General features: G+C 39.1%; 2 protein-coding genes across 2 annotated transcripts; one reads left to right on the forward strand and one right to left on the reverse strand.

The window, feature by feature from the left end:
• The first annotated feature begins 4331 nt into the window (after nucleotides 1–4331).
• Nucleotides 4332–11494, forward strand: pcgf6 (polycomb group ring finger 6). Its single transcript, XM_074675973.1, has 10 exons — nucleotides 4332–4837; nucleotides 5075–5174; nucleotides 5774–5870; nucleotides 6105–6160; nucleotides 6266–6325; nucleotides 6567–6684; nucleotides 6890–6917; nucleotides 8190–8288; nucleotides 10629–10715; nucleotides 10819–11494. Exons 1-10 carry the CDS (start codon nucleotides 4766–4768, stop codon nucleotides 10867–10869), a joined length of 768 nt encoding a protein of 255 aa, XP_074532074.1. The 5' UTR covers nucleotides 4332–4765; the 3' UTR covers nucleotides 10870–11494.
• A 2359-nt stretch (nucleotides 11495–13853) lies between these two features.
• On the reverse strand, nucleotides 13854–21820 carry LOC141795473 (alpha-internexin-like). Its single transcript, XM_074676367.1, has 5 exons — nucleotides 21527–21820; nucleotides 20168–20398; nucleotides 18257–18784; nucleotides 14600–14724; nucleotides 13854–14399 (listed from the first exon to the last, which is right to left on the reverse strand). Exons 1-5 carry the CDS (start codon nucleotides 21818–21820, stop codon nucleotides 14207–14209), a joined length of 1371 nt encoding a protein of 456 aa, XP_074532468.1. The 3' UTR covers nucleotides 13854–14206.
• Nucleotides 21821–23969: the final 2149 nt, after the last annotated feature.

The following is a 23969-nucleotide window of genomic DNA, read 5'->3' on the forward strand; positions in this document are numbered from 1 at the left end:
TTGGTTTAATCACTATTAGAGCCGTCCTGCCTCACATTCAGATGAAAGACTACCACTATGACCTAAGTTGGTTTCATCTTATCCCAGCACCAGCAGTGCCCTTTATTGAGTAACAGGGCCTGTGTCTGCTAAGTCTGTTGTAGTTTTAGATGCACCTATTTTCTACATACAATCTGTGTGTATCTCTGCATCAGCCATTTTACCCCACCACACTCTGCTTCCTCAATTTCAACTCTCTCTCATCAACCAATCAAAAACAAGTGGGGCGGGATTTCTAGTATCAACTTTGTCGTCAAAAATGACGCAGAATGAGAAGAAATTGGGGAGAAGTGGATTTTTTCCAGGTCTAGAACTGCAGGTAATACTATGAAATATTTCTAACAACTTTTTTTTGTGTTTACTTTAAGCTCAAAAGAGTAGTTTTAGAATATTGGTAACGTTTAGGAACTGGTTATGCTGGATTAAAAAAAAAATAAATCTTTTCTTAATGAAAAATCAAATAATTACAGGGAATACAATATAGTTAAAAAGCATACTTTTCCTAGTTTGACCAGTGTGCAGTATTCATATGTATTCCCACCAAACAAGGGCTGTAGTACTCATAAAGCTGTTTGCTAACATTACCATAGACTGTATAATAAATGGACGTGGTCTCCATGTCCCCCACCTGTTTCTGCTGTGTCCCAAACTGCATACTTCCTTAAGTACACTTTCATGAAGTGCACTGTGCACACTCTGCACCTATACTGAAACAGTGCACAAAATCTAACAGGGTAGCATTGTCCCAAATCAAACACTGCAGCTTCGCACTTATCGAAAACCATAATCGCATTTCACAACTGTTCACAGCTGTGCTTCTGCTTTTCATTGATTACATCCATCAGGTATCGTTTGATCCATTCTCACCCCTTCTTCCACTCAGCCAATATGGCGATCGTTGAGTGTGAAAAGTGTCAATCGTTCCTCACTCGACTTTTTGACCACTTGAAGTGTGCCTGCTGAGAAGTCAAAGTGTGATGCAGTTTTCCAATCAGTGTGAATGCACTCAAAATAATAAGTGTTGGAGAGAGGTATGCGATTTGATACATAGCAACAGTTTAAAGGAAAATCATTGATGGGGGCTTTATTGGAAATGAGGCAGGCTTTGAACCTCCACTAATAGCTATTGGATGCAAACATTTGAGCATATAAATGATGAAATATCAATTTGTACAAAGTGCTGGGAATAGAGAGAGTTTCATGACATTTTCAGACATGCCAATCCTTTTTGTTAGCCAAAATGCTGTGTGGTAAGATTACAAACAACATATCTACAGAATATAAGACATAGTATCACATGGTCTGAAACATAATTCAGGTGTCTTCAGTTGTTCTTCTAGGAACTCTCTGTGAAAGTCTGCTTTGAGTAATATACCCAGTTTAGGCCCCAAAGACCACCATTGTTATGAGGTTAACTTCAGGTAAACTTCTACAACCAGAGTTTCACCTGAGAGCTCTATCGAACAGAACAAAGAGATGTTGTAACAAAGATAGTGTGTTGGTTTAAGAGTATATTCTCATGTATTTGAACTGGCAAGACTGATCTTTTATATTTACTAAGCACACTTAAGCCCTGATATTAATTTTGGAAAATCATGTTCAGACATCAACCTTACAAAGCATCCTTTGTAGTTGATTTGTTTGAATATACTGTGATGGAGCAGCATGACACAGGCATCATCACTCCACAACTGAATGATTGTTCCTCAAACCAGGGGGGTCTGAGCTCATTCGTTTATCTGTCAAGTCTAAAACCCAACAAGTCTTTCAGACTCATCTCAGAAAGGAAGTCAAATTGACATCGCTGATTTTTAAATACCCTTCAACCAACTGGAAAATTACATCTCATTAGGCATCTCTTGCCTCATTCTCAACATCACAAAGTTTTGTTCCATTTGAAGGAAAGTGGTTTTCCTCCTTTGACAATACCGTGTCAGATATTTAAAGATAAACTAGGTGTACCTCTGGGCTCTGTACAAAGTGTGGTGGCCAGGTCCCACATTTTCCCCACATTTTTCTTCTTATCATCGAAGGAAATCAACAGTGCTCAGTTATTTGGACCTGTAAATGTCAAAGGGGCATCCTGTGGTCTTTAAAACACTAAGGGCCTGTCTCAAACCACTCCTTATATCATCTCTCTTCACACTGCCCTTTTGAGATGAAGAAAGCTGCTTCATGTACAGGAAAAAGTTTCTGGCCAAATTTTAACTTCTCATTTTCGGCTGAAATTCCAAGTAATATTTGTCCCCCGTCGAAGCCCATCCCATCCGGGATGATAAACATTTGAATCAAGCTCAAGGGCTAAAGCCTTTCTTTTGGGTTTTTGGAAATTGGGCCCAAAACATAAGGGCCCTTAGGTTTGGGTCCACATTAGAAAGTGAGAAGGGACTGGTCCAAGAAATGTCACTAATGTCACATGAACTCCTGCTCCCACCTGTAGCCTTCACCACTGGTCAGCGTAGCCCTGTCTGAGGCCAGAGTTTTACATTTAATGTTTTGTTTTATTCCTATTGGAAATATAAGGTACAAAGGTGCTATGCAATTTTGAGGTTAATTTACAGTCTTTAAAATTGACTTTACTTAACTGGGGAAGCTTGGAGAGCAGTAACGTATCAGCCCTCTCCATTCATGAGGATCCTCTTTATCCTCCAAACGTTCTCTTCTTTCAGTGTAATCAAACGGTTTATGCAGAACAGTGAATGAAAACTAAAATCTGGGGCTGGATGTGGTTAAATATTTACATTTGATAGACTACTTTCTGAGGAAATGTTTACTCCTTTTCATCGACCGATGAATGTCAGTGGGAAAATTGAGCATTTGCAGCGCTGTGCGCCTCAAGTCATGCAGTTAATCAGTGTCAATAAATGGATCACTATCTGTATCCTTGAAAAGCTCCCATCACACACTTGTTTTCTCACTAAATATCCTCTATGTCATGATGGGGATGGGGATTTCCAGACATCTGCTCACTCCCTGTAACAGCTTTGTTGCCTGTGTTTGGGTAGCTGTAGGAACGACGTGGAGGACTTGGTCAGCTTAACAATAATTAACTGCTATGGGGACTTTTGTCACTCATAACTTTGGAGGCAGGGAAAAGTGAAACTGAGAAAATTGTGAAATAATTTGTTTCTTGTTCACCTATGATATGTGGAAAAACGGCCTCACCACCAGATGCACCCCAAAGAATGAGTTTACCAGAAACGAGAAAAAAGTGACCTTTAATTGTTATATTGTACTTTCTATTTTTCCTCATCTTGATTTGATTGTTTTGTATACAGATATGTGTGTGTGTTGTGGTTGAGGATGCTTAAAAAAAAAACCTTGCCCAGATGAATCAGATTCCACCCAAAACACTGCCTTCCCTTACCTCCCCCAGAAAAACCCTGCTACACACAGTTCTGCTTCCTTATTAACTGGGCAGTGACAAATAAGAGTTGGTATCAAAAATACGCAAAAACTTTAAAGACAACATGTTAGATGTTTGTTCAAATGTGTTCTTTGCTTTTCTGTTGGTGCCATAGTAATTTATATGACATTTCTACCATTAAAACCAAAGACTCAGTCCCATTAAATTGTCAAATGGTGTAACCGCAAAAGCGTGACAAGTTTTAAATAATTCTGCTTCCTAAAAGTTATGCAAGTGTACTGATAAAGTAAGTTATTTGTTATGAATTATCATCTCTATGTAAATTTAGATATTTCACTTCTAAACTTGATAATAAAGGTTCTGGTTGATGAATCATATTCATAACAACTTTTGGTGCAATATCAGATTTTCCCAAGAGTAAATTACACCGATATGATTACTTTCAGAAGTGGAAATCATAATGGAAAATGAATCCCTTTTTTTTTCTTTTCACCCTGAGAAAGGATAAATGCTGACATTTGATGCTCCTTAGAATAGTCAATAAAATATAAGGGTGGAAAAAAAAGTTGAGTGATTTTTAATAGGTTAGTGTTTTTTTTTGTTTGTTTGTTTGTTTTATAGCCGACAGTCATCTCTCACTTACAGTTGTTTATCTATAGCTCTTTGTATTAATTTTTGTATTCATAGTATATATTGATATATCCATACCCTCTTACAGTGTTGTTACAATCCAAGCTAATGCAACGAAATTTCATTCCCCTAATGCACTGCTGTGCAATTCATACATGACAATAAAGGTCGTTTAAAGCTTGCTAAAATTTAAATTTCTACGCACTACACCTTTAAGTCAAATCCGTGGAAGGGGAGTTAAACTGTGCACTCCAGCACAGGAGGTGGCGCTAAAGGTGCCCAAAGCTGAGAGCCACCACCTGTGAAAGGGGAGAAAAAGTGTTACTGTTGTTGTTGCCGCTCGCGCGGGACACGAGGGCAGTAAAGTTGATCCCTTTCAGGTGTAGAGAAAGAAACAGTGTGAACAAGTTTGTTGTTTCATTTTTTGAATGTACAAAAGTTTTTGGTTAAAGCGGGAGCACCCGTTGAGTTCATTCGGTTTGTATCTGTAGTTAAACTCCTGCTCCAATCGCCAGCGGCTGTAATTCGACAGTGACCACATTTAGCTTTAGCCACCTGCCTTAGTGCCGATAACTCACTAAAAAGTTTACCCGACGCCTACTGAACGACAGCAACGACGCTTGCAGCTAACGTATACTCAAGAAAAAAAAACAAATTTTATTAAACGCTTGTCTGGTGAAAGAAGGAGATAGTGAAGGTTTGCTTTCGTGTTGGTATCAAGAGTTGGAAATGTTCGCTCCATTCAGTCTCAGGAGCCATCAAGGCTCCACCAACATAACAGACAGCGACTCAGAGGACGAGGTAAGCTCAGGAAGAACATGAGAGGCTTTTAAAAAAAAAAAAAAATATATATATATATATATATATATATATATATATATATATATATATATATATATATCTGATGCATTAATGTATGTGTATAAAATGCCCGTTATGTCCATGTGTAACAATCCCAAAGCCTGTTTTGCATGTGTTTATGTTTGTGGACAGACTCGGTCAAAAGTGTGAACTTTATTTTCTTTTTCCCCCCCACAGCCTCAGCTCCCTCTCAATCAGTTTTACCCATATATCCGCTGTGCCCTGTGCTGTGGCTTCCTCATCGATGCCACCACCATCACCGAGTGCCTCCACTCATGTGAGTGACTGCAGACATCTGCTCTCCATCCTGCAAACAGGATTCAGCAAGTTTTTACAGCAGCTGATCGGCTTGATTGCAGAACATTGAAAATAATGATTGCATCACAATCATTTAATTGAACATTTAATTGTCAAACTAATACACTGCAACTAATGGCACCCTGATTGTTAGGGTGTGTAGAAATGAAATCTGTAAAAATTTCCTCAACTTTCACACACACTCCAGTCGCTTTTGAGAGAGTGTGCCACTTCATGTCACTCCTGTTTTTTTTTTCCAACAGTTTGTAGACAATAGTATTTCAATACATTCACTAAATACAAGCAATTGAAAAACTGTGAAATTCAATTTTTGATCTTTAGGTTTATCGATAGTCATCGGCTGCTTCCTTCTCAGTAATGATGAACAATAATAACCCCTATTTGAATCCAAGAGCTTCAGGCCGTTTTGATTATCCAACAGAGATTATTTTCTTTCATGGCAGACAAGAGTGTCAGTGAAGAGTGATACACTATGTCAAGATGAAATTATGAACATTAAATGAAATGTAGAAATGAGAGAACTTTAACTTACTTTGTTTGATATTTTTCTTTTCTAAGTTTGTAAAAGCTGCATCGTAAAGCACTTCTTCTCCAGCACCAGGTGTCCAACATGCAGCATTGTAGTCCACGAGACACAACCTCTTTACAGTGTCAGGTAGGTCTTAAGGCTGGTTTTTCAACACCCTCTTTGGATTTATTTCCATTTATTATATACCATGCAAAGCAAAAATAAAAGTCTTAGATATGTATAACTGAGATGCATAGGTTTACCGGTTAATGTTTTGTTACTGGCAGACCCAGACTTTGACTTGATAAATGTTAAAACAAAGGAAGTGTGAAGCTTTTCTATCAGGTTTCTGCTCTCTTATCCTTTTCTTGTTTTCTGCAGACCTGACAGACAGCTGCAGGACATTGTTTACAAAATGGTTCCTTCACTGGAGGAGTGTACGTAAGCTGCATGTATAGTTCGATATGTAAAGTGTAATTCATGAACAAAGTGTGACTTGATCTGTGAAGTAACAACAAAACTACCTGTTTTTCACACCACAGCAGAAAGAAAACAAATGATCAGCTTCTACAAATCCAGAGGACTGGAGATGCCAAAACCAGGTAAAATAAACCAGTGTTGGGGTAAAGATTCAGGAGCAACATTAAATGTTTCTTGAATGAATTGTAAGAGGAGATAAAAATACTGCATTTTCCAGTTTGACTTTCTATGTGTGAGTAGTAGGATTTACATTTTAACTTCTATGTTTTTCTTTGTCACTTAAAGTCTGTTGTTTTTTTTGTTTGTTTGAGAGTTTCTCTATTCATTCCTTTAATGAGTGCTTCTCTCCTCCTTGCTGTGTAGTGGGGGTCTCCCCTCAGTGTCCGGTTGTGTTGAAGAGGCAGAGGAGAGGAAACATCCCGGAGTCTGTTTTCACCATCCCTCCTGAGCTCGATGTGTCTCTGCTGCTGGACTTTGTTGGGTAAATATCTCTCTGAAGAGATTCGTTTGTTAGGTGTTACTTACAGATGTATTTTCTCTGAAAACTGAGAAATGACATGTCACACTGAATCAGACTTTCACAGTTGCATTGGATACCCACTAGATGGCGTGTTTTGTAAATTTGTGGTGAGATTTGTAAGAAAAATGTTTTACTGGCTGAAGAGTATCTTTTCTGATGTTTGCAGGGCTGAAGATGGCATCAATAATTACAAGGTAATGTCTCAAATGTTTCCATTGTTTTGAAGGCTGTAACATTTACCTGTGACACAAAGATAAATGAGTTTTAGTTTTGCAGTTGAATTAAGACCTTGCTTATGAGATCTTGAGATTATTGTGTAGAAAATCTTTGAGCGGGGCACAGATGGACAAGTGGTCCAAGTCGTGCCCCATGAGGTTTGCCCTCAAGCATATGGCCTGGGTTTGAACCCGGCCTGTGGCTCTGTTTCCTGCATGTTATTCCCCACTCTCACCCTGTTTCCTACTCCATCCACTCTCCTGCCCCCTCCAAGTAAAGGCATGACAGCCTAAAGAAAAATCTTAAAAAAGAAGAACTGACCTTTAATGGCAAGATATCCAAGCTTTGTCATCCCACCGGTGCATGGGGTTGTTTCCAGTCTCCAGGGGTCAGTACCTGTTCAAAGAAATCCTAAAAAGAATCCAGTGGAGTCAAAGTTTATATAAAGAGCCCCAAAGCAACTGACAGAACCCTTAAAAGCAACTTGCAGGTTACATTTCCCATAGCTGCTGTGAAAGTTATTAACAGTTTTTAATTTTTAGATTTAGACAAGACGACAACTTTATTAGGTCTGACTGCTCCTCAACTTCCTGTCTCTCCTGTGGACATTATTTCTTCTAATTCTGCCTTGTTCCTGATGTTTTAGTTTACAGCTTCAGCGTCTGTTAGATGCAAATTAATTTTCACACACTTTATTGGCAAAACTGTTGGGTAAGATCCATATCTATTGATGTTGAACAATACCTTGGACATAAACCTGCAGAACTCCTTGATTATACACCACATCTGTTTTGCATGTGAAAGTCAAATTGCAAAGATGACTTCAGAAGATATTGCAGGACATTGATTATTTTAACAAATAAAAAACTTAGAAGATTGTTTTCCCTTCTTTATAATACTGGAGTCTCCAACTTTCCAGCTGCACTTGAAAGGACCTGCTGTTGTCTTTGTGTCAGAGACTCATCTTGATGCCTGATCTTTTATCAGGTCAGGCCAGTTTGAGTCCAATGAGATGAGAATGTACACAATGTGTGGCAGGTGGTCAGGATGATCTCTATGTTTAAGATTTGTAAGCGAAAAAAGTTTTAGGTTACCTTAGAACAGAAAGGTTGTACAATTTTATGATGACAGAAAAACATCATTTTTCTTGTTCTGTTGCAAAGTTTGAAAATGTGTAAGTCCAGTTAAGCTCTGTTTCTCATTTGTCTGAAAGAAACTTTCATTTAAAGTATATCCATTTGTCCTTTCAGCCTTTGGAGAGACGCTATGTTCGTGTGTCAGGTGAAGCCACTATCCGCCACGTGGAGCTCTTCATCAGGAAGAAGATGGAGCTGAGCCCAACCTGCCAGGTGAGGCTGCCAGGAGCTTAAATCCTGATCATGCTGGATTTAGCTCCTGTGTGTTTTATTCAAACGGTTTTAACTGATCGATAATCATTTTCTGATAAATAATGATTTATTGAATCATGCATGGAATCCAAACAGTTATGATCAAACATGTGCTTTAAAATCTGTAGAAGTCATCAGACCTTGTGTTTTTTCCTTCAAAGTACTCTGTTTGGGAGACTTTATTGCGTAATGATCTGGAATTATCCAATCATAAACAACATGTTTGGCTGTGTCCCATCATTAATATTACTGATTTCGAAGATGTACTAAATAAAGAATCAGTTAACGTCATGGGGATGCTTTTATTCTGACTCTCAATTTTTAGGGGAAACAAAACAGAAGTTGTTTCAAAAGAATAATAGATAAGAGGCATTTCTCCAATGAAAAACATTAAAATGTTTCCAAAATGGATGGCAATTGTGTCCACGGCAAAGACAGGACACTTCTAAACACAATCGGAGCCTGACAAAGAAGAGGGACATGCCCCGGTTAAAACTCAGCAGGAAATCTACATTTTAAGGACAACGTCCACTGTGTGATTACAGTCTTAATGTGATTATGATTAGTGCAGGGAAACCACACACCTGTCTTTCAACTGTGAGAGGAGACTCAGGATAACAAACATCACATAGTCCTCCTCTCCTGGGAGCACACACTCAGACTGAAATGTTTAGGGGAGTTCAGGTGTCAGTGTATTCTGTTTTAAGAAACACGTGGGTGAGGATTAGCAGATTACACTCTTACGCTCATTTCCTGGCCTCGCTTTGACTTGACTCACAAATGTCTGGATGAACCTGAGAGGGCAGAGAGAGACGAAGGGACTGAACACGAGTCAAAGCTTACCTTTGCTTTCTTATCATGCTTTGAAGCTCTGACCACTTTACCTGCTTACATCTGTTTACAGTGTGTTTCTTGCTCATTTAGCATCAAGTGTCTTTATATTAGGGGTGAGGTGCTGGACATGGTCTGTGGTTTATCTCAGTGAGAGCAACATGACATCTGAACATAAAACCCTCAGGTTCACTTGAACTGATCAATCAGTATTTGTCTGTGTTGAATAGAATATAAAAATAAGTCCAGGACCACATCATTTTTCGAAGGGAACAAACACGTATTAAAGCTGAGTCATCATCATTAACTCCAGAAAAAGTGTCTGAAGCAGTTTAATGTTTAATATAAAGACTCTTTAGCTTAAAAGATGTTGGCTGCTAACATTGCTTGACTTGTTTTTGGGTCATTTCCTCTTTTGTTGTTATGATTCTTTGAATCCTAAACTGTCACAGAGGTCTCCTTAAAAACAGACCCGATGAAGCAGGATGAAACTAAAAAGTGCAGTTTTGTGTTTAAAAACTCACTGACTCTTTGAGCTACTTTTGAGTGGGGGTTTAAGTGTAAGCTGCTGATTTGACTCCCAGCCTTGAGCCTCTCTCTACTTTACACATTTCCTGTCTCTTTAGCTGTCCTGTCAACATCAAATACCCCCAAATAAGAATGTCAAGTAGTTCAAAAAGTAAATATTTCTCCTTCTTTGTCCTTCAGTAGGCATTAGGTGTCAGGAGGATTTGCAGCGACTGAAAACAGTAGTTAGAAACAAAGCTAGAGGTGAAAATCAAGTGACTTGATGCTGTAAAGCAGAGGTTAAAGGGAAGTTAGTTTTTAATTATTATTCGGTGATTCCACTGAGTATACATCCAACATCTCTGACTCATTAAAATCTAAAGGGGTACAATAATCTCTGTATTAATGCACCCCAGGGACATTCCTCATCTTCCTCATACTGAAATGACCTTATGAATAACAAAATTGTATCTTAATCACAAGAATCAGCTAAAGAAACCTTTTTGTAAGACCTGTGCTGTTAAACCTGGGGCCTCCAATCAGCACAGGAAGATCAGTCTCATGAAAACATCATCAACTGGCCAAGCAGTCACTGAAGACTTCATTACAGTCATAACAGATACAAACTAAATTATTTATAAAGGGACCATGAACATGACTTGAAGGTTATTAGAAGTTTGGAAAAGAATGTTTTGTGGCATTTTGTGACTAACCAATGACATGTTCTGAAGAGAGGCTCAATTTGCACTTTGTCACTTATGACATGTTCAATCGCTTGAAAATAATTAACATTATAGTAATTTTTTTAGCAGTCATGAAGAACACCTGAAATTTTTTCAGCCAAAAGTTTCAAAGACATGAAATCAACCAGAAACCACAGGCTGTTTCTTGACATGTTTCTTTTTTTTTTTTTTTAAATCATTTTGAGTAAAAATGAAAAATGTGTTTTTTGTGCATCCTCAGGTGGATATGGTTTGTGGAGATCACCTCCTGAATCACCACCAGTCACTCAAAGACATTCAGAGCACTGTGGGCGAGGAGGCTCTGGAGGTGAGCAACCATAGAAACACTCAGTGAGAACAGAACAGAGATGTGTTGATGTCTGTTTTCTTACTGAAAGGAGACATTTTGTCTTGTTTCCATTTCCACTCAGGATGGCCTGTTGGTGCTGCACTTCGGCTTGCTGCTGCCCTTTGAATCCTGATCACGAGAAGTTTATTCCTGAGAGGATTTATTGACATCAGAGGGATCAGACTCCTCAGGTTTTTGCATTAGCATTCAACAAGTGCAGTCTCTGACTCGGATCAACTGTCAGTGATAAGAATATGTAAAACTTGTTCTTCTGTTAACTATATTCAGGACGGATCTCTGCTGTATCCCTGCCAAAGTATCTTTTTATTTATTCCACTCGGACATAAATTGCTGCTGTAGCTCAAACTGGAGGGACAGGGAGTGATGTTGGGAGGATTTCTTTATCTTAGGGCTGAATGTTACCTCAGGGTGAAAACTGTGACTCAAAGGGCTTCACCAAAAGTTCTTCCATGACCAAAGGTGTGTGTGTGTGTGGGTGTGGGTGTGGGTGGGTGAATGTGGAGTGCGTTTTTAAAAGAACTCTATATTTACATGCTGTCTTCTTCAGGTTAATTTACAACTAACTGAACAGCTGTGTGCTGTCTGATATGGAAACATGACTATTAAATCCTGATTTCTATCTAACTCTCAAGACCACTAAAGTAGATATTTAAAGAAATATGTGTGAGATTATTTTTTTTACTTCCAACAATACCTCTACTGCTTGTTTTGTCAGAATAAATTAGTAAATGACTGCACAGCTGAAATGTGTGTTTTGTTCGCATCTGTGGGTATCCTTTGTTATGTTTGGTCTATATCCAGGTTCTTTATCAAGAGTCAAAGCCTGTCAGTAATGGAAGTGGTCAACAACAAACTTCCCTGTTCTAAAGATGGATTTGCAAAGTGATTCACTTGTCCACTATTTCATGACCATGCTTTTACTTCATGTACATTTTTAGGTTTATCCTCCTCCTGAAAGACTCTTCCAGTGTGGCTCGAACAAGTTGACATTCACATCAGTTTTGGGTTGTTTTGAAATTAAGCCTCTGTGAGGACTTCAATCCCAAAGACTGAATTTATTGAAGGTGCTGTGAGGGATGTCCTGAATCTGTTGTGATTTTTTAAACACTATGTTTCCATGAGCACCAACACCCACCCAACTACTTTTCTTTGTTCAGACAGCTTTTCTCAGGATGCAAGCAATTATGTAACGTATTTATTTGTTGTTACATAGTGCTATTGTTAAAACGTGCCAACAATCAAACTTTGTAAACTCAGTTTGTAGTTAAGTGTCCAGAAGGTGAGCAGACTGTTTCATGTTCCTCACTGCTCGGTGCTCTGAGACGTGTTCGTAACATGTAACGTTAGCGAACCCTGGTCATGTCCTACCAGAGCTCATCTACCAACTCCAACCTCACCAAGCAGAGCTAACGTAACCTCACTCTTCATTTTGTTGATAGACTCTCAAGTTTGAACAGACCACTGCAGAATAACTGCTGACTGTGGGTTGGAATGGACATTATCACAAACAGCTTAATCTGTGTTTTAGCCCGTGCTCTGTCACTCTCCTGTTTAGCTTTCCTCTGTTCTGAACTCCTTTTCTCTTTCTTTGACAGATCTTACTTCTTACTGCTAAACTCTACTGGCTGGTGTTGTGTCATCAAAGGGACTTTGGTCCAAGTGCTGTGAAAGGATTCTGTTGAAGGGTCAAACACAGATACCTAAAAATAACCAATTTTGGTGCTGGTAATCTCATATTAAATGTGGATTATGAACATCAAACTTCAAGCTCACTCGTTAAGTGCTCACAGGGTCCTTAAGAATGGACTGTGGCTGCTAACAACACAAAACATTTTCCCTCTGGCTATCTGTCTTCAGGTTACATTCATGAAGCTTACAGCATTTTGCTGTTTATATTAAAGCACAAGCATGCTCTTACAGCTTAGCAGCTCTGTGTTTGCTGCCATTTTGCATCAGGTTTTGGTGATGGGCTGTCAACATCTTGCAGCTCAAATCTGACCACACTCAGAAGTGCCAGTGAAAGGCTTATTTTATATATTATCATTCTTCATCTCTTATTAATAATTACTATTCATAATCATTCAATAAGTTATTATTCAGTTTGTCCCCTGCTTGATCAACATTCATATTTACATTTTATCAACAGTTAGCTCCCTATCCTTGTTGATTCCCTTGTTTCTTGTTACCTCCGCCAAGGAGGTTATGTTTTTGGGGGAGTTTGTTTGTCTGCTTGTCTGTAACAACATAATTCAAAAAGTAATGAACAGATCTTGATGAAATTTTGAGGAAATGTTCAAAATGGGATAAGAAGGCAGTGATTAAATTTTGGAAATGATCTGGATCACTGTCTGGATCCGGGATTTTTTTGTAAAGGATTCTCTATCATTGTGAGATAGGGCTGTTTTCACCATGTTTATATAACTCCACCATAAATGGTCGAATTGCTTTGCAAGGCAATACAAGACAAGGTCACCATAATTTCTGACAGATGGTAAGTACGATCCAGATCCTGGCAATATTCTGGATACTAAGATCAGGAATATGAAATATGTACTGGGTCATCATATTTTTCAACACTGTCAGGAAACATTATTGTACAAACCTGCAACTAACACCAAATTGTAGCAGACAGTCTGCTGAAAGGGAGTATAACATTAAAGTAGGACTAAAGTGTTGGTGACAATCACAATATGCTTGGAGGAGGGCTGCGCTCTCTAAGTGCTTTTCTAGTTTTCTTATGTTCTTCTTGCTTCTGTATGCATTGCTTTGTAAAGAAAGCGCAGAAAAACATTTGCAGTCACTTTACTTGATTTATTGAGCATCTGATTTGTGTACAACGTCAAACACTATGACAGCCATTGTTTCAGAGACTACCAGAATAAAACAGTGTCATGTTTCACACACTCTATGTGCCTAAAGTGCTATTCAGTGAATGATATAAAGTACTCATAGGCTCTCAGTTTTTATGTGCAACCAGAGAATAAGTTAGACTTAATGACTGAGTCTGATACGTTAACATTATTTGACCACATTTATTTATATAAAGCCTCCTTTTGAAACAGTTTGTTGTTTGGGATCAAGTCTACAGGTTTCTGATGTTTTGGTTTTAAGTCATTCTCACACAAAAGCAGAAACCATTCATCTCTACGTCACATGTATATTTTCTGAAGATTCACAGCACATCTGGTCAAGTTTTTCAGGTAAGTTTCAGTTTTTGTGCAATTTAGTGCTTACTTTCTTTAATAATGAGAAGAGCATCTCCTCTAAAGCTCTACAGAGACCTGCACACCTGAAAACTGTAAAATAAAGTGTAACATTGAAGTATCGTTCCATGACACCGACCTCCAGCTCTAACTGCGAAACATTTGTATGAGAGTTGCTAGAAAACTCACAATACACAAACAGTATATGCCTCTTTTCCCTCTCCAGATCTCTGTAGACGTCTCTCGTCAGTTGTTGGAGTTTATGTCTGCCTCGTCCTTATCCTCACGGCTCTCCTTGAAGCTCTCCTTTGTGGCTCCTTCCTTCTCCCTCTGGCCGCTCCTGGAGGAGCCAATGGAGCCTCGTGGCTGGTAGCTGTAGGTGGCGGCACCGAACGACATCCCTGAGTTAAAGTGAGTCTCCTCTCCCTCCAGAAGTTTCCTTTGAGAGATCAGAGGAGAGACATTTCAGAGAGGAAACAAAGGCCCTTTGTGGCATATTTTGAGTTTAAAGTCTGAAGAGAAGTGTTGGATTGCTTCACACTCACTTTAAACTTAAAGCCTGCATTTTCCATTTACTCTTAAAACAACTAATGCAGAAGTTTTAAAACACAGGAGTTATGCTTTTCATGCTGTCAGCACCTGTAGGCAGCGATCTCGATGTCCAGGGCCATCTTGACATTAAGCAGATCCTGATACTCTCTCAGATGCTGAGCCATCTCACCCTTCAGGTTCCTGAGCTCAGTGTCCAGGTGGCTGATAGTGTCCTGTCCCATCATGAGGAGTAGAATCAGACAGGAGAAAAGCAGAAACACACATTACTGAAGGCCCCCTATGGTATAAAAACTGACCTTAGAATTTCCTGCTTTGCCTTAAAGAAATACAATAACCTTCAAGGATTAGTCCTGCCTTTCATAAGAAGCCAATGAAAGCAGGTTGCCTTCCTGTATCCTATTTAACAGGTCAGAGGTTAATCTAATCGTCACGCAGGGTCAGTTAACGGAGATCTGTTTCAGTTTCGCTCACAGTCTCTTAGTCAGACTGACTAACTGTCACGAAAGGTCAAGTTTGACTCTAGAAATGAATTAGGCCAACCTGACACCTAAAAAAGGAAGCTGGAGTATTTTTCATTTTAACAGATAATTCCTTACTTATATTTTTTATCTATTTGAAAATAACAATTATGATGTTTGAGTGCCCATTTGAAGCTGGCTCCAAAAATACCAAATACACACCAAGCAAAAAAAGCCCTTTTCACAGAAGAAATAAACATATTTACAGCCTTGTGAAAAAAAGGTCTCCTGTCTGAATCATTAATTTCTCTAATGGCACACCCTGTGACTGTTCAAGGTGAGGTATTTTCTTCTAACTTGACAGTTTGGAAGATATCAGATATTATAATCACCAAAAAAAAAAAAAAAAGATTGTATCTAAAATCTCAGTTTGATGGATGGGAAACGATGGTATTCTGTGGACGGGCCTTTTCCAGAGGATAAATCCATCCAGAACTTGATAGAATTTGACTTCATGGTATAGTATCAATTCTGACAACTGGCCATGATTCAACCAGACATTTTTATGCTGCTTACAGTTTGAATTCAGAGTTTAAAGAACACTAACTGATCTGAATGAATGGAGCCAAAAACAGCCTCCGATTCCGAATTGTGTGCACAGCTTTATGATGATGTACACTTTAAAAAATAATTTGTTGACTCAACTCACTCAAGTCATCATGTTGCTTTGACTGAGTAAATTTAATTTAACATAAAGTGTCAAATAATTTGAACTAGAAAAAAAGGTCAAGAGAACTACAAGAAATGTTGGTTGAACTGAATTCATCAAGTTTTTACAGCGATGTAATTTTTGTTGTGATGGCATTTTGTAACTGAGAGAACACAGTGGATATAAGACCCTGCTGTACACTAAGGTGTTGCACAGAGGGCAGACTGTCTGTGTTATGAATGGCACAGACCAGCTGTTTGTCTTCCATGGCAATAACCTGCTGTCGTGTCTGTCTGATCCCAACATATCAACACATCTTATTTATTAGCACAAACACCAAATGCACTGTAAAAATCACTAAGTACATGAGCCCATGCCCTGTGGAGCACAGAAAGCTTGTACCCCCTGCAGTGTAACATATCTTTCAAAACCCCATCACAAAAAGTGTTTTACAGTGTATTTTTATAGTGCTGTATTTAAACACAACAGAAATGTGGTGACATAGGCGTGTTTTATTCCCACTCTCAACCAAATACCTTCTTGGTAAAGTTGACATGCATTTCTGATTTATATGATGTACATTTTGAAGTTGAAACATATTTTGTAGTGGAGATGATGCCAACTTATAATTATGTTTTAACACAACAGCTTCAGTTCTTTTTGTCATACTGACTTAAAATATCAAGTTAGATCAACAAATGTGCCAAACCACCATTTACAGACACAAAGACTGAGAACATGGGGAAACAACTATATTAAATACCAGAATAAAAGTATGATGCTGAGTTAATCTAACCATGTAACTGTGGCTTGAATATTATAAAATGTCATTTTTTTAAAATAACCTAGACCTTAAATGAGCCCCTAAAAAATGTGACATTAAATTGTTCTTGCATGATGTTAAGACACCTTTTTCTTCTTATATCACAAAGCATGTTTCAGTTCAGAGTTGTAAAGAGGAGGGAAATGTCTCAATAACATAGCCTAATGCTAACCAGGCTAGCCCTTCAGTCATGGATAAGGCAAAGCACTGCACACACACAGGAAGCTAAGAGTAAAACTGTCCTCAATTTCTGCTTTTTTGGTAGTTGCAAATAGTTTATTGCCTAAATAACTTTAAAAAAGAGAAGGCGTCAGATTTGTATTTTCTTTGATATTTTGAAAAAATTTTCTACGAGAGCACATGTCCAAAATGTTGACCCATTCGTCTTTGTAGCTCACTATTTGGAATAATGGAGAATTTATAGCTTACTTTAGACACAGAGAATTCAGCTAAATTATAATTATAACTGTATTGTTAGATTCTCAGAGCTCTGCATACCTTCCTTGAAGTCTTAAATTGAGGGCTCCCTGCAGCCACTTAGCTAACAGCTTTACTCAAGCTGTGACATAATTCATGAAGAACTCGACTCTAAGATCTGCTCCCTTCCAATCCTATTATTCCACAGTGTTGTAGACAGTAATGACCGCCACTCACGCTGTGCCAGCAGGGTGGCAGCAGGTGACTTCCTCCTTTCCGGATGTTTAAATAGCACTGAGTTCATCTTGAGTTCGACCCCTTACAATAGAGCAGGTCGAAGAGGAAGATGGGTGTTTGAGATATTTATTTTTTGTGGTTATGTTCAATTTAAAAAAATCCATTGAAATGAATCCAGTTTTATTGTGGACAGATTAATGCCATGCATGAGTGAAAGTAGTAGATACATTATTTCACATTAGTGATTCAGTCATCTCAACCAGACACTTTTTGTTGCTACTGTAAGTAAAAATGTTTAATTTAGTTCATTTCAGAAAGTTTACCAGACCTATTTATTATTAATAAAATAGGTTGTAAGATATCTGTCTTTGTACCCGTGGCTATCAGCAGAAAACTCCAAAGGGAACGTGGAGGGAGAAATGTTTTTGTTGACCTCGTAGTCAGTCTGAGCCGCTGTAAGAAGCTCAGCTCTGAGGACAGATCTTGCTGTCCCTCTTACTGTATCAAAGGCTGAAGACTTGTTTGTTTTGTAAAAACTAAGATCTACTGAAGAGTTGTTGACCAAGACAGAAAAATCACAGTTCCCCAGGTACCTGTCTTATGAAAAAATGTCACAGTCAGGCAAAAGTTTCTCTCAGAGTCTTGAGATGTCTCAGGATTAACCTAAAAAGAACTTTTTGTGTCACTGCTGAAACTCTAGAGAAGTGTACGGAAAAGTTTGTGTCCAGCTCTTTGTTAAATATCTATTGAATGTTTGACATTAACAAACATTTTCTCTTTTTTTTTTCTTTTTGCTGCTTTCATGTCTCCTCTGACAGTATGGTGTTTCTCTTTCCAAACTTTAGTCCTCTCAAAGGGTATACGGGTGATGAAGTAAGGTATGTTTTAAAAACATGAGCCCCCTGTGATCAACACGTCGCTGCAAACAGCTCCTTGTTCAGCACTAAGTCATCCTGAAAGTGATAAATCAAATTCCCGATTTGTCAGCTTCTTTATTCAGTCATTGTAAACTACCTTCTGACTGAGTCTCTGTAAAAACCATCAAAGGTCCCTGCTCTGGCCCAGCTTGTGTTTTTGTTTTAATGACTGGGGTCTCCTACCTGCATGGCTGTGACTTCAGTGTTGTGTCCATCCTCCATCTCTGCGATCTGCCTCTCCAAAGACTCGTTGGCACCCCTCAGGGTCTCTATCTCGATGGTCTTGGACTGCAGCTGCCTCCTGAACTCACTGATCTCCTCCCTGCTCGCCCTCATGGCCTCGTTGCTCCTGGTGGCCTGCTCGCTCAGGCTGGCAAACTTGTTCTTGTACCACTCCTCAGCCGACTGCAGGTTTTTGGAGGCAATGGACTCGTACTGGTTACGGATCTCCTTCAGAGCAGAGGTGAGATCCGGTTTGGCGAGCTCCAGCTCCACAGAGACCTGTTGCGCTTCCATCAAGCTGCTCAGCTCCTGGATCTCCTCGTCATGCACTTTCCTCAGGAAGGAGATCTCGTCCATCAGGGACTCCACGCGGCGCTCCAGGTCCAGGCGGACAGTTGCAGCATCGTCTACATCCTTCCTGAAGGACCTCAAGGTCTGCTCAGCTTCCTCACGAGTCCTCACCTCCTCCTCGTACTTCATGGTGAGTTTCTGAAATGACATGAGGGCAGGATGATGTTTTTTATTTAAATAAAAAAAACTGTCTAACAATGAAACAGAGAGGTTTCTTAAAGCAGTTCTTCATTCAAAAGAAACATCCTTTTTTAAAGTCACCAGCCTTTACCGACAAAACAGTCATTTTACTTTGCAGGACATCAGAATTGTTGATCCAGCTCGGACTTAACCAGGTTTTCTTTACAGTCTTATGTGATTGTGGGTTTAGTGTGTTTCAAACAGTATGTTAAGACCTAACAGAAAACTTTGTTTAACATAAAACAGTGCAGAAAGAGAGCAGGTTTTCACGTTTTAATGAGCTGATAACTAAAAGGTAACATGATGATTTTGTCAGTGGAGTCTGGTGGCTTGAACAGATGGGCATAAAAACTTTTTCTGATCAAGGCCTTTATCTTTGGGAATCCAAATTGTCGTCAGTGAATTAAAATCCTGAGCTTGTTGCTGACAAAAGTAAACAATTTCAGGGGCTGTACTCCTTCCTCGAAAGAATACTTTCAATCTGTTACAGCGTATTGTGCAGCTTTGTTGCAAAGCATCAATATCTATTTTTTTTGTCATTTAGACCCAAAGGTATGTAAAAAAAAAATGATTTTTTTCCCCCAACTATGGAGCCCTTTATTTTGTCATGCCTGTTACTAATCCAGTATAAAATTCCATGAAAACTTTTGGCAGAGTTTTTCCACACAGTGATTAATCTGGTATAACCTAGACAACTGGATGTTTGCTTATTTGTGAGTCTGTGTCGAACAGACCAGATGAAATCCTCAGTTTGATGGCCGACAACACAAACATTTATGCCATGCAAAGTGGTATACTAGGTTTCAAAACCACTGGTTCAGAAGAAATCAGATCCCAATCTCCACCTTGCTATGAGAGTGATTAAAATACCAAGAGTCTCCATGTACTGGGGGGGATGGACATTAGTATGTTTTTGTTCATTTGCAGTTGGTCAACGATGTGTTTTCCAAGGTACATCCTGTCTATGATGCCACACACAGGAGGTGCTTGGGGCTTCCACCACCTTTGTTTTGATGAACTAATGGTGCCCTTTTTGTGGGAATCTGTAGCATGGCCAATGGCTCCCTGCCAGGTTTTGGTTAGTTGATGATGATGGAAGATAAAACAGGTCTTTCCAAATATGAGAGGTCACTCACTGTCCAGGATCAAGCTAACTCAGATGAAGGAGCAGAATGGCCTGAATATACTTTTTGTCCATGAGAAGAGAGCAAATTTAACTCAAATAGAGTGAAGTTTAACCAAACTCTGATCATCCACCTACTCATGCTTCAAAATTGTGTTTTAAGATTTTTATTTTTATTTCTTTTATGTTTGATAAAACAGAATACTCAGAAATTGTACCTGCAGCTCATCCTCCATGTTGTTCCTCTCGATCAGGATGTGGTTCTTGTCTCGGTTCAGCTCCTCCACCTGTGACCTCAGGTCCCTCATCTCCTGCTGGTAGAGCAGAGCCACTCTGGATGGCTCTCCCTGTTTCTGCCGCAGAGTCACCAGCTCCATCTCCAACACTTTGTTCTGCTGCTCCAGGTTACGCACTTTATCGATGAACATGGCGAAGCGATCGTTCAGACCCTGGAGAAGAGGACATGATCAGAATTTGTACATCACAACAACAATGGTCACTGTATCCCATTAGTTATTTCAAAAAATAAAATGTAATATTTTAAACACTTATTTAATGTAAAGTAAAAATCAACTTTTTTCTCATAATCACAGCCCACAGCTCTAAATGTAAAGATGGAAAAACATATTCCAATATGTTTTCTTTAAAGTTTGAGTGAATTCCTGTTTAAACAGTATTAATACTGCGAATCTATTGGTCTAGTTCTGTTGACTTGACAGTAGTCCTGGAGACGGTCCCTAAATCTCTCTACAAGGAGGGTTAGCCCCAGAGTATCACCTCTGAAAAGGCACCAGGAGTGAATTGAGGCTGGTGTCAGAGCATCAAGAGCTTCTGCATACTGATGTCTTCAGAAAAGCAGCTACCGCTCTCTCAATTATTGTGCAAAACCACTGAAAGAACTGGACTTTTGCTCAGTTTTCTTTTTTGATTATCATTATTTTTGTCTTTTATTTAAACTGGAAATCAGGGTCCTAAATTCTGGAGGTAGAGTGGTGAAGCACAGAGTGAAAGGTGGTTGGCGTCCTGCGTCAAATTTCAGCAGTTAGTAATTCTAAGGTTCCATGTCATCTTCTGGTTTTGACCTTTGTGTTTTCTGTAGTCCAAAGCCAACACAGCCATCTACCAGACCTGACAAATTAAATTAAAAATTAATAAAGTAGTATTTTTTTTAAATCTCAAAATACATAAAATCAAATAAAAGCTTATTTGATCTCAATTTTTCACAAGCTTATGATCAAAATAATAACATTTTAGACCCAAAAACTAAGAACAAAGAAAATTGCATGGTCTATTAAAGTTTATCTAAATGATTTCAATGATGATGCCATGTCACTAATTAAATTTAATCACATTCTTATTTGGCCTTCATAATGTCTTTGTCACTTTTGATGCAAACATTTTCAGGTAACTTTAAAATTGGACATGAGTGTTCTAATCTACGGTCCATAAACCATGGACCGCTTCAATCCAACTGTTATTATACTTAAAACAAAAAAAAAAAAAAAAAAAGAAAAAAAAAAACTAACCTGCAAACCACGTATGAAACGGCAAGTTGTGTTACTACCTGTCACACCTACCTGCAGCTGCTCTTTCTCGTTGGTCCTGATCACTTTGAGTTCATTGTTGGCCACAGAGGTCTGGGTTAGGTCCAGGGAGTCGCTGGTCATCGGGAAGGAGATGGAGGAGCGGCCGGTCCGCCTGTACAAGCTCACAGAGGTGGCGCTATTGCGGGAAGACATGGCCATGGACCGGAGCACCGGGGAACCCCGGGGAGAGGAGCTTCCCAAGCGGTAGCTGGAAGCAGAGAACCTGGGAGAGTCTCCAAAAAGCTTCCGATAGGATGAGGAGGTGTAGCGGTCACCGTGGCTCATCTTCGCTGTGGGTCAGAGATAAAAGTGAGGGACTTAATGAGCTTTGTGGACAGTTATAGGCAGCAGGTGGAGCGTACCACTTTTACGCACAACGGTACAACTGTCACTAAATAGAATAAACTAATAAAATAGACGACAGTTTTTTTTTCTTGCATGTTTTGCGTGAGCTAACAATAATCTATATTAGGCTACTCTTTCCCTACGTTTCAGACTTGTCTTGGGTTCATTCAACTTACGCTAAAGGATGGAACCGTCTATGCTGGGAGATCCCATCCCTGTCTACTTGCGTCATTCACTGGACATAGGCAGAGCCCTACAGGTGAGAGGCATGTTTCACTTCAGGGGAGGTCTCTGTTGAAGAAAGTATGGAGAAACGTTTGTGATTGATTTTCTATAATAATAATAATAATAATAATAATAATAATAATAATAATAATAATAATAAATTTAACCAGCCCACCTTTCAACAATAAACAGACTCCATAGTTCCCAGATGCAGAGAAAGCAAACTGAATAGGTAATGGCTGTAGCAGTTTGTGTTAGGGATTGATGAAAAAGTAAAGGTAACGTGTTAAACTGTATTACTCAGATTCCCTGTATCAAAAGATCACAGTCAATCATCTAAAACCCAAATCCAGAGAAGCTGTGGCAGTTCAAGTTGCAACTGCAATTATCGACCAGCAGGGGGCACCGCAGGACAAAACAGCAGAAGGTGACAGTGCGTCCAATCTTCACATTGAGGAGAATTTACATTAACTTTCAGACAGTATATACAAGATCACTCTCTAAGAAAACGAAAGCTTTTTCACACAACACTCGTGGTCATATATCCAAAAGTTGGCGACATATGTCTTATTCTGAAGGTTAAACGAGTCCGGAGTAATGGAACAGATAAATCTCACTGATCAAACAATTGCATTGGGTTGCATAGTTGTAGCTAAATTAAATTTTAAAATCTATAAAACCTGCTCAGCTGTTTTTCTTCACTGTCACCTTCTGATTAGCAAATAAATTCCCAACCCCCAATAGGGCCGAAACTCTACAAGATGTAGCATGAGGGCTCAATATTCCATAAGTATCAGTCAGTGCCTTTGCATGCACACAGCAGTCTGACTTGGATCATAGCTGGATTGTAAAGTCACAGTGAGGATCTTGTCTTTTCTGTGTATACATGCAGAACAACAACGGCAGAAATGGATGAAGCTGTAGCTCTCTATATTTTAATGTAAGTGCACTGCAAAAAGTGAATCTTCAATCAGTTGAAGTGATGTAATTTTTTAAATCAATCCAACTCAGTATTTTTAGGTTAAGGTTTCCAATGTATTTTTGTAGATCATATCAACTTGAAATTCTGCGTTGATGTGTGCCATGCTGTTTGTTGTGTTGGAGCCATAGACTGTGTGAGTGCAGCGTCCCTTTTTATCATGGTCACCTACTTCCTCTCCTGGCTGAACACCAACCGATACAATAGTATTATCTAGGTTTGTCAATCCAGCTATACTTTGTCCAATTTCTGTTTGACTAAACTGTTTAAATGCATTTCAATAGCCCAATGTAAGGCTGACTAAGCTCATAGTCTGACTTCTGAATCTGCATGTAAACGTTCTGTGTTTTACAAAATGAAGTTGGAGATTAGACTGATGGTGAGGTTGAACACTTGTCGGTGGCATGCCGTTCTAAATGTTAATGCATTATAGAACAGCTGATAGCCTTCCACCAGGGGTCCACTGACATTTTCTCAATGGTCTACAGATCTCCTCTGTGCCTCAAAAAGGAAAAGCTGGTTTCAGCCTGTCACACACACAATCACTGCTCAAGCTCCACCCCATGATGAAAGTAAAAATGAATGCCAATACAGTGTTTGCACTGAAACAACTTGATTATCCAAATATAATGACGACATAGCTACTTCCAGACTTGCCTTGCATCAATGAGGCAGTTAATTATTGTTAATCATGCATCGTCTGACCAGATTCTTCTTCTTTTCATGGTCGTACTGCAAGGGAAATGAGAGAGAGGTGTCTCTAAGCGCTCTCTTCCTCTGCCTGCTGACAGATTTCAGAAGACAGAGGGCAGCAGACTTCATGCTAATGGACGCACAATCACATGTGGGCCTCTGTGTGTATGTGTCTGTATGTATGTTCTGCAG

The sequence above is a fragment of the Halichoeres trimaculatus genome, unplaced genomic scaffold (assembly GCF_033239565.1).
Source record: "Halichoeres trimaculatus isolate MK-OKI-2021-1 unplaced genomic scaffold, fHalTri1.1 fHalTri1_scaffold_8, whole genome shotgun sequence".
Lineage (NCBI taxonomy): Eukaryota > Metazoa > Chordata > Actinopteri > Labriformes > Labridae > Halichoeres > Halichoeres trimaculatus.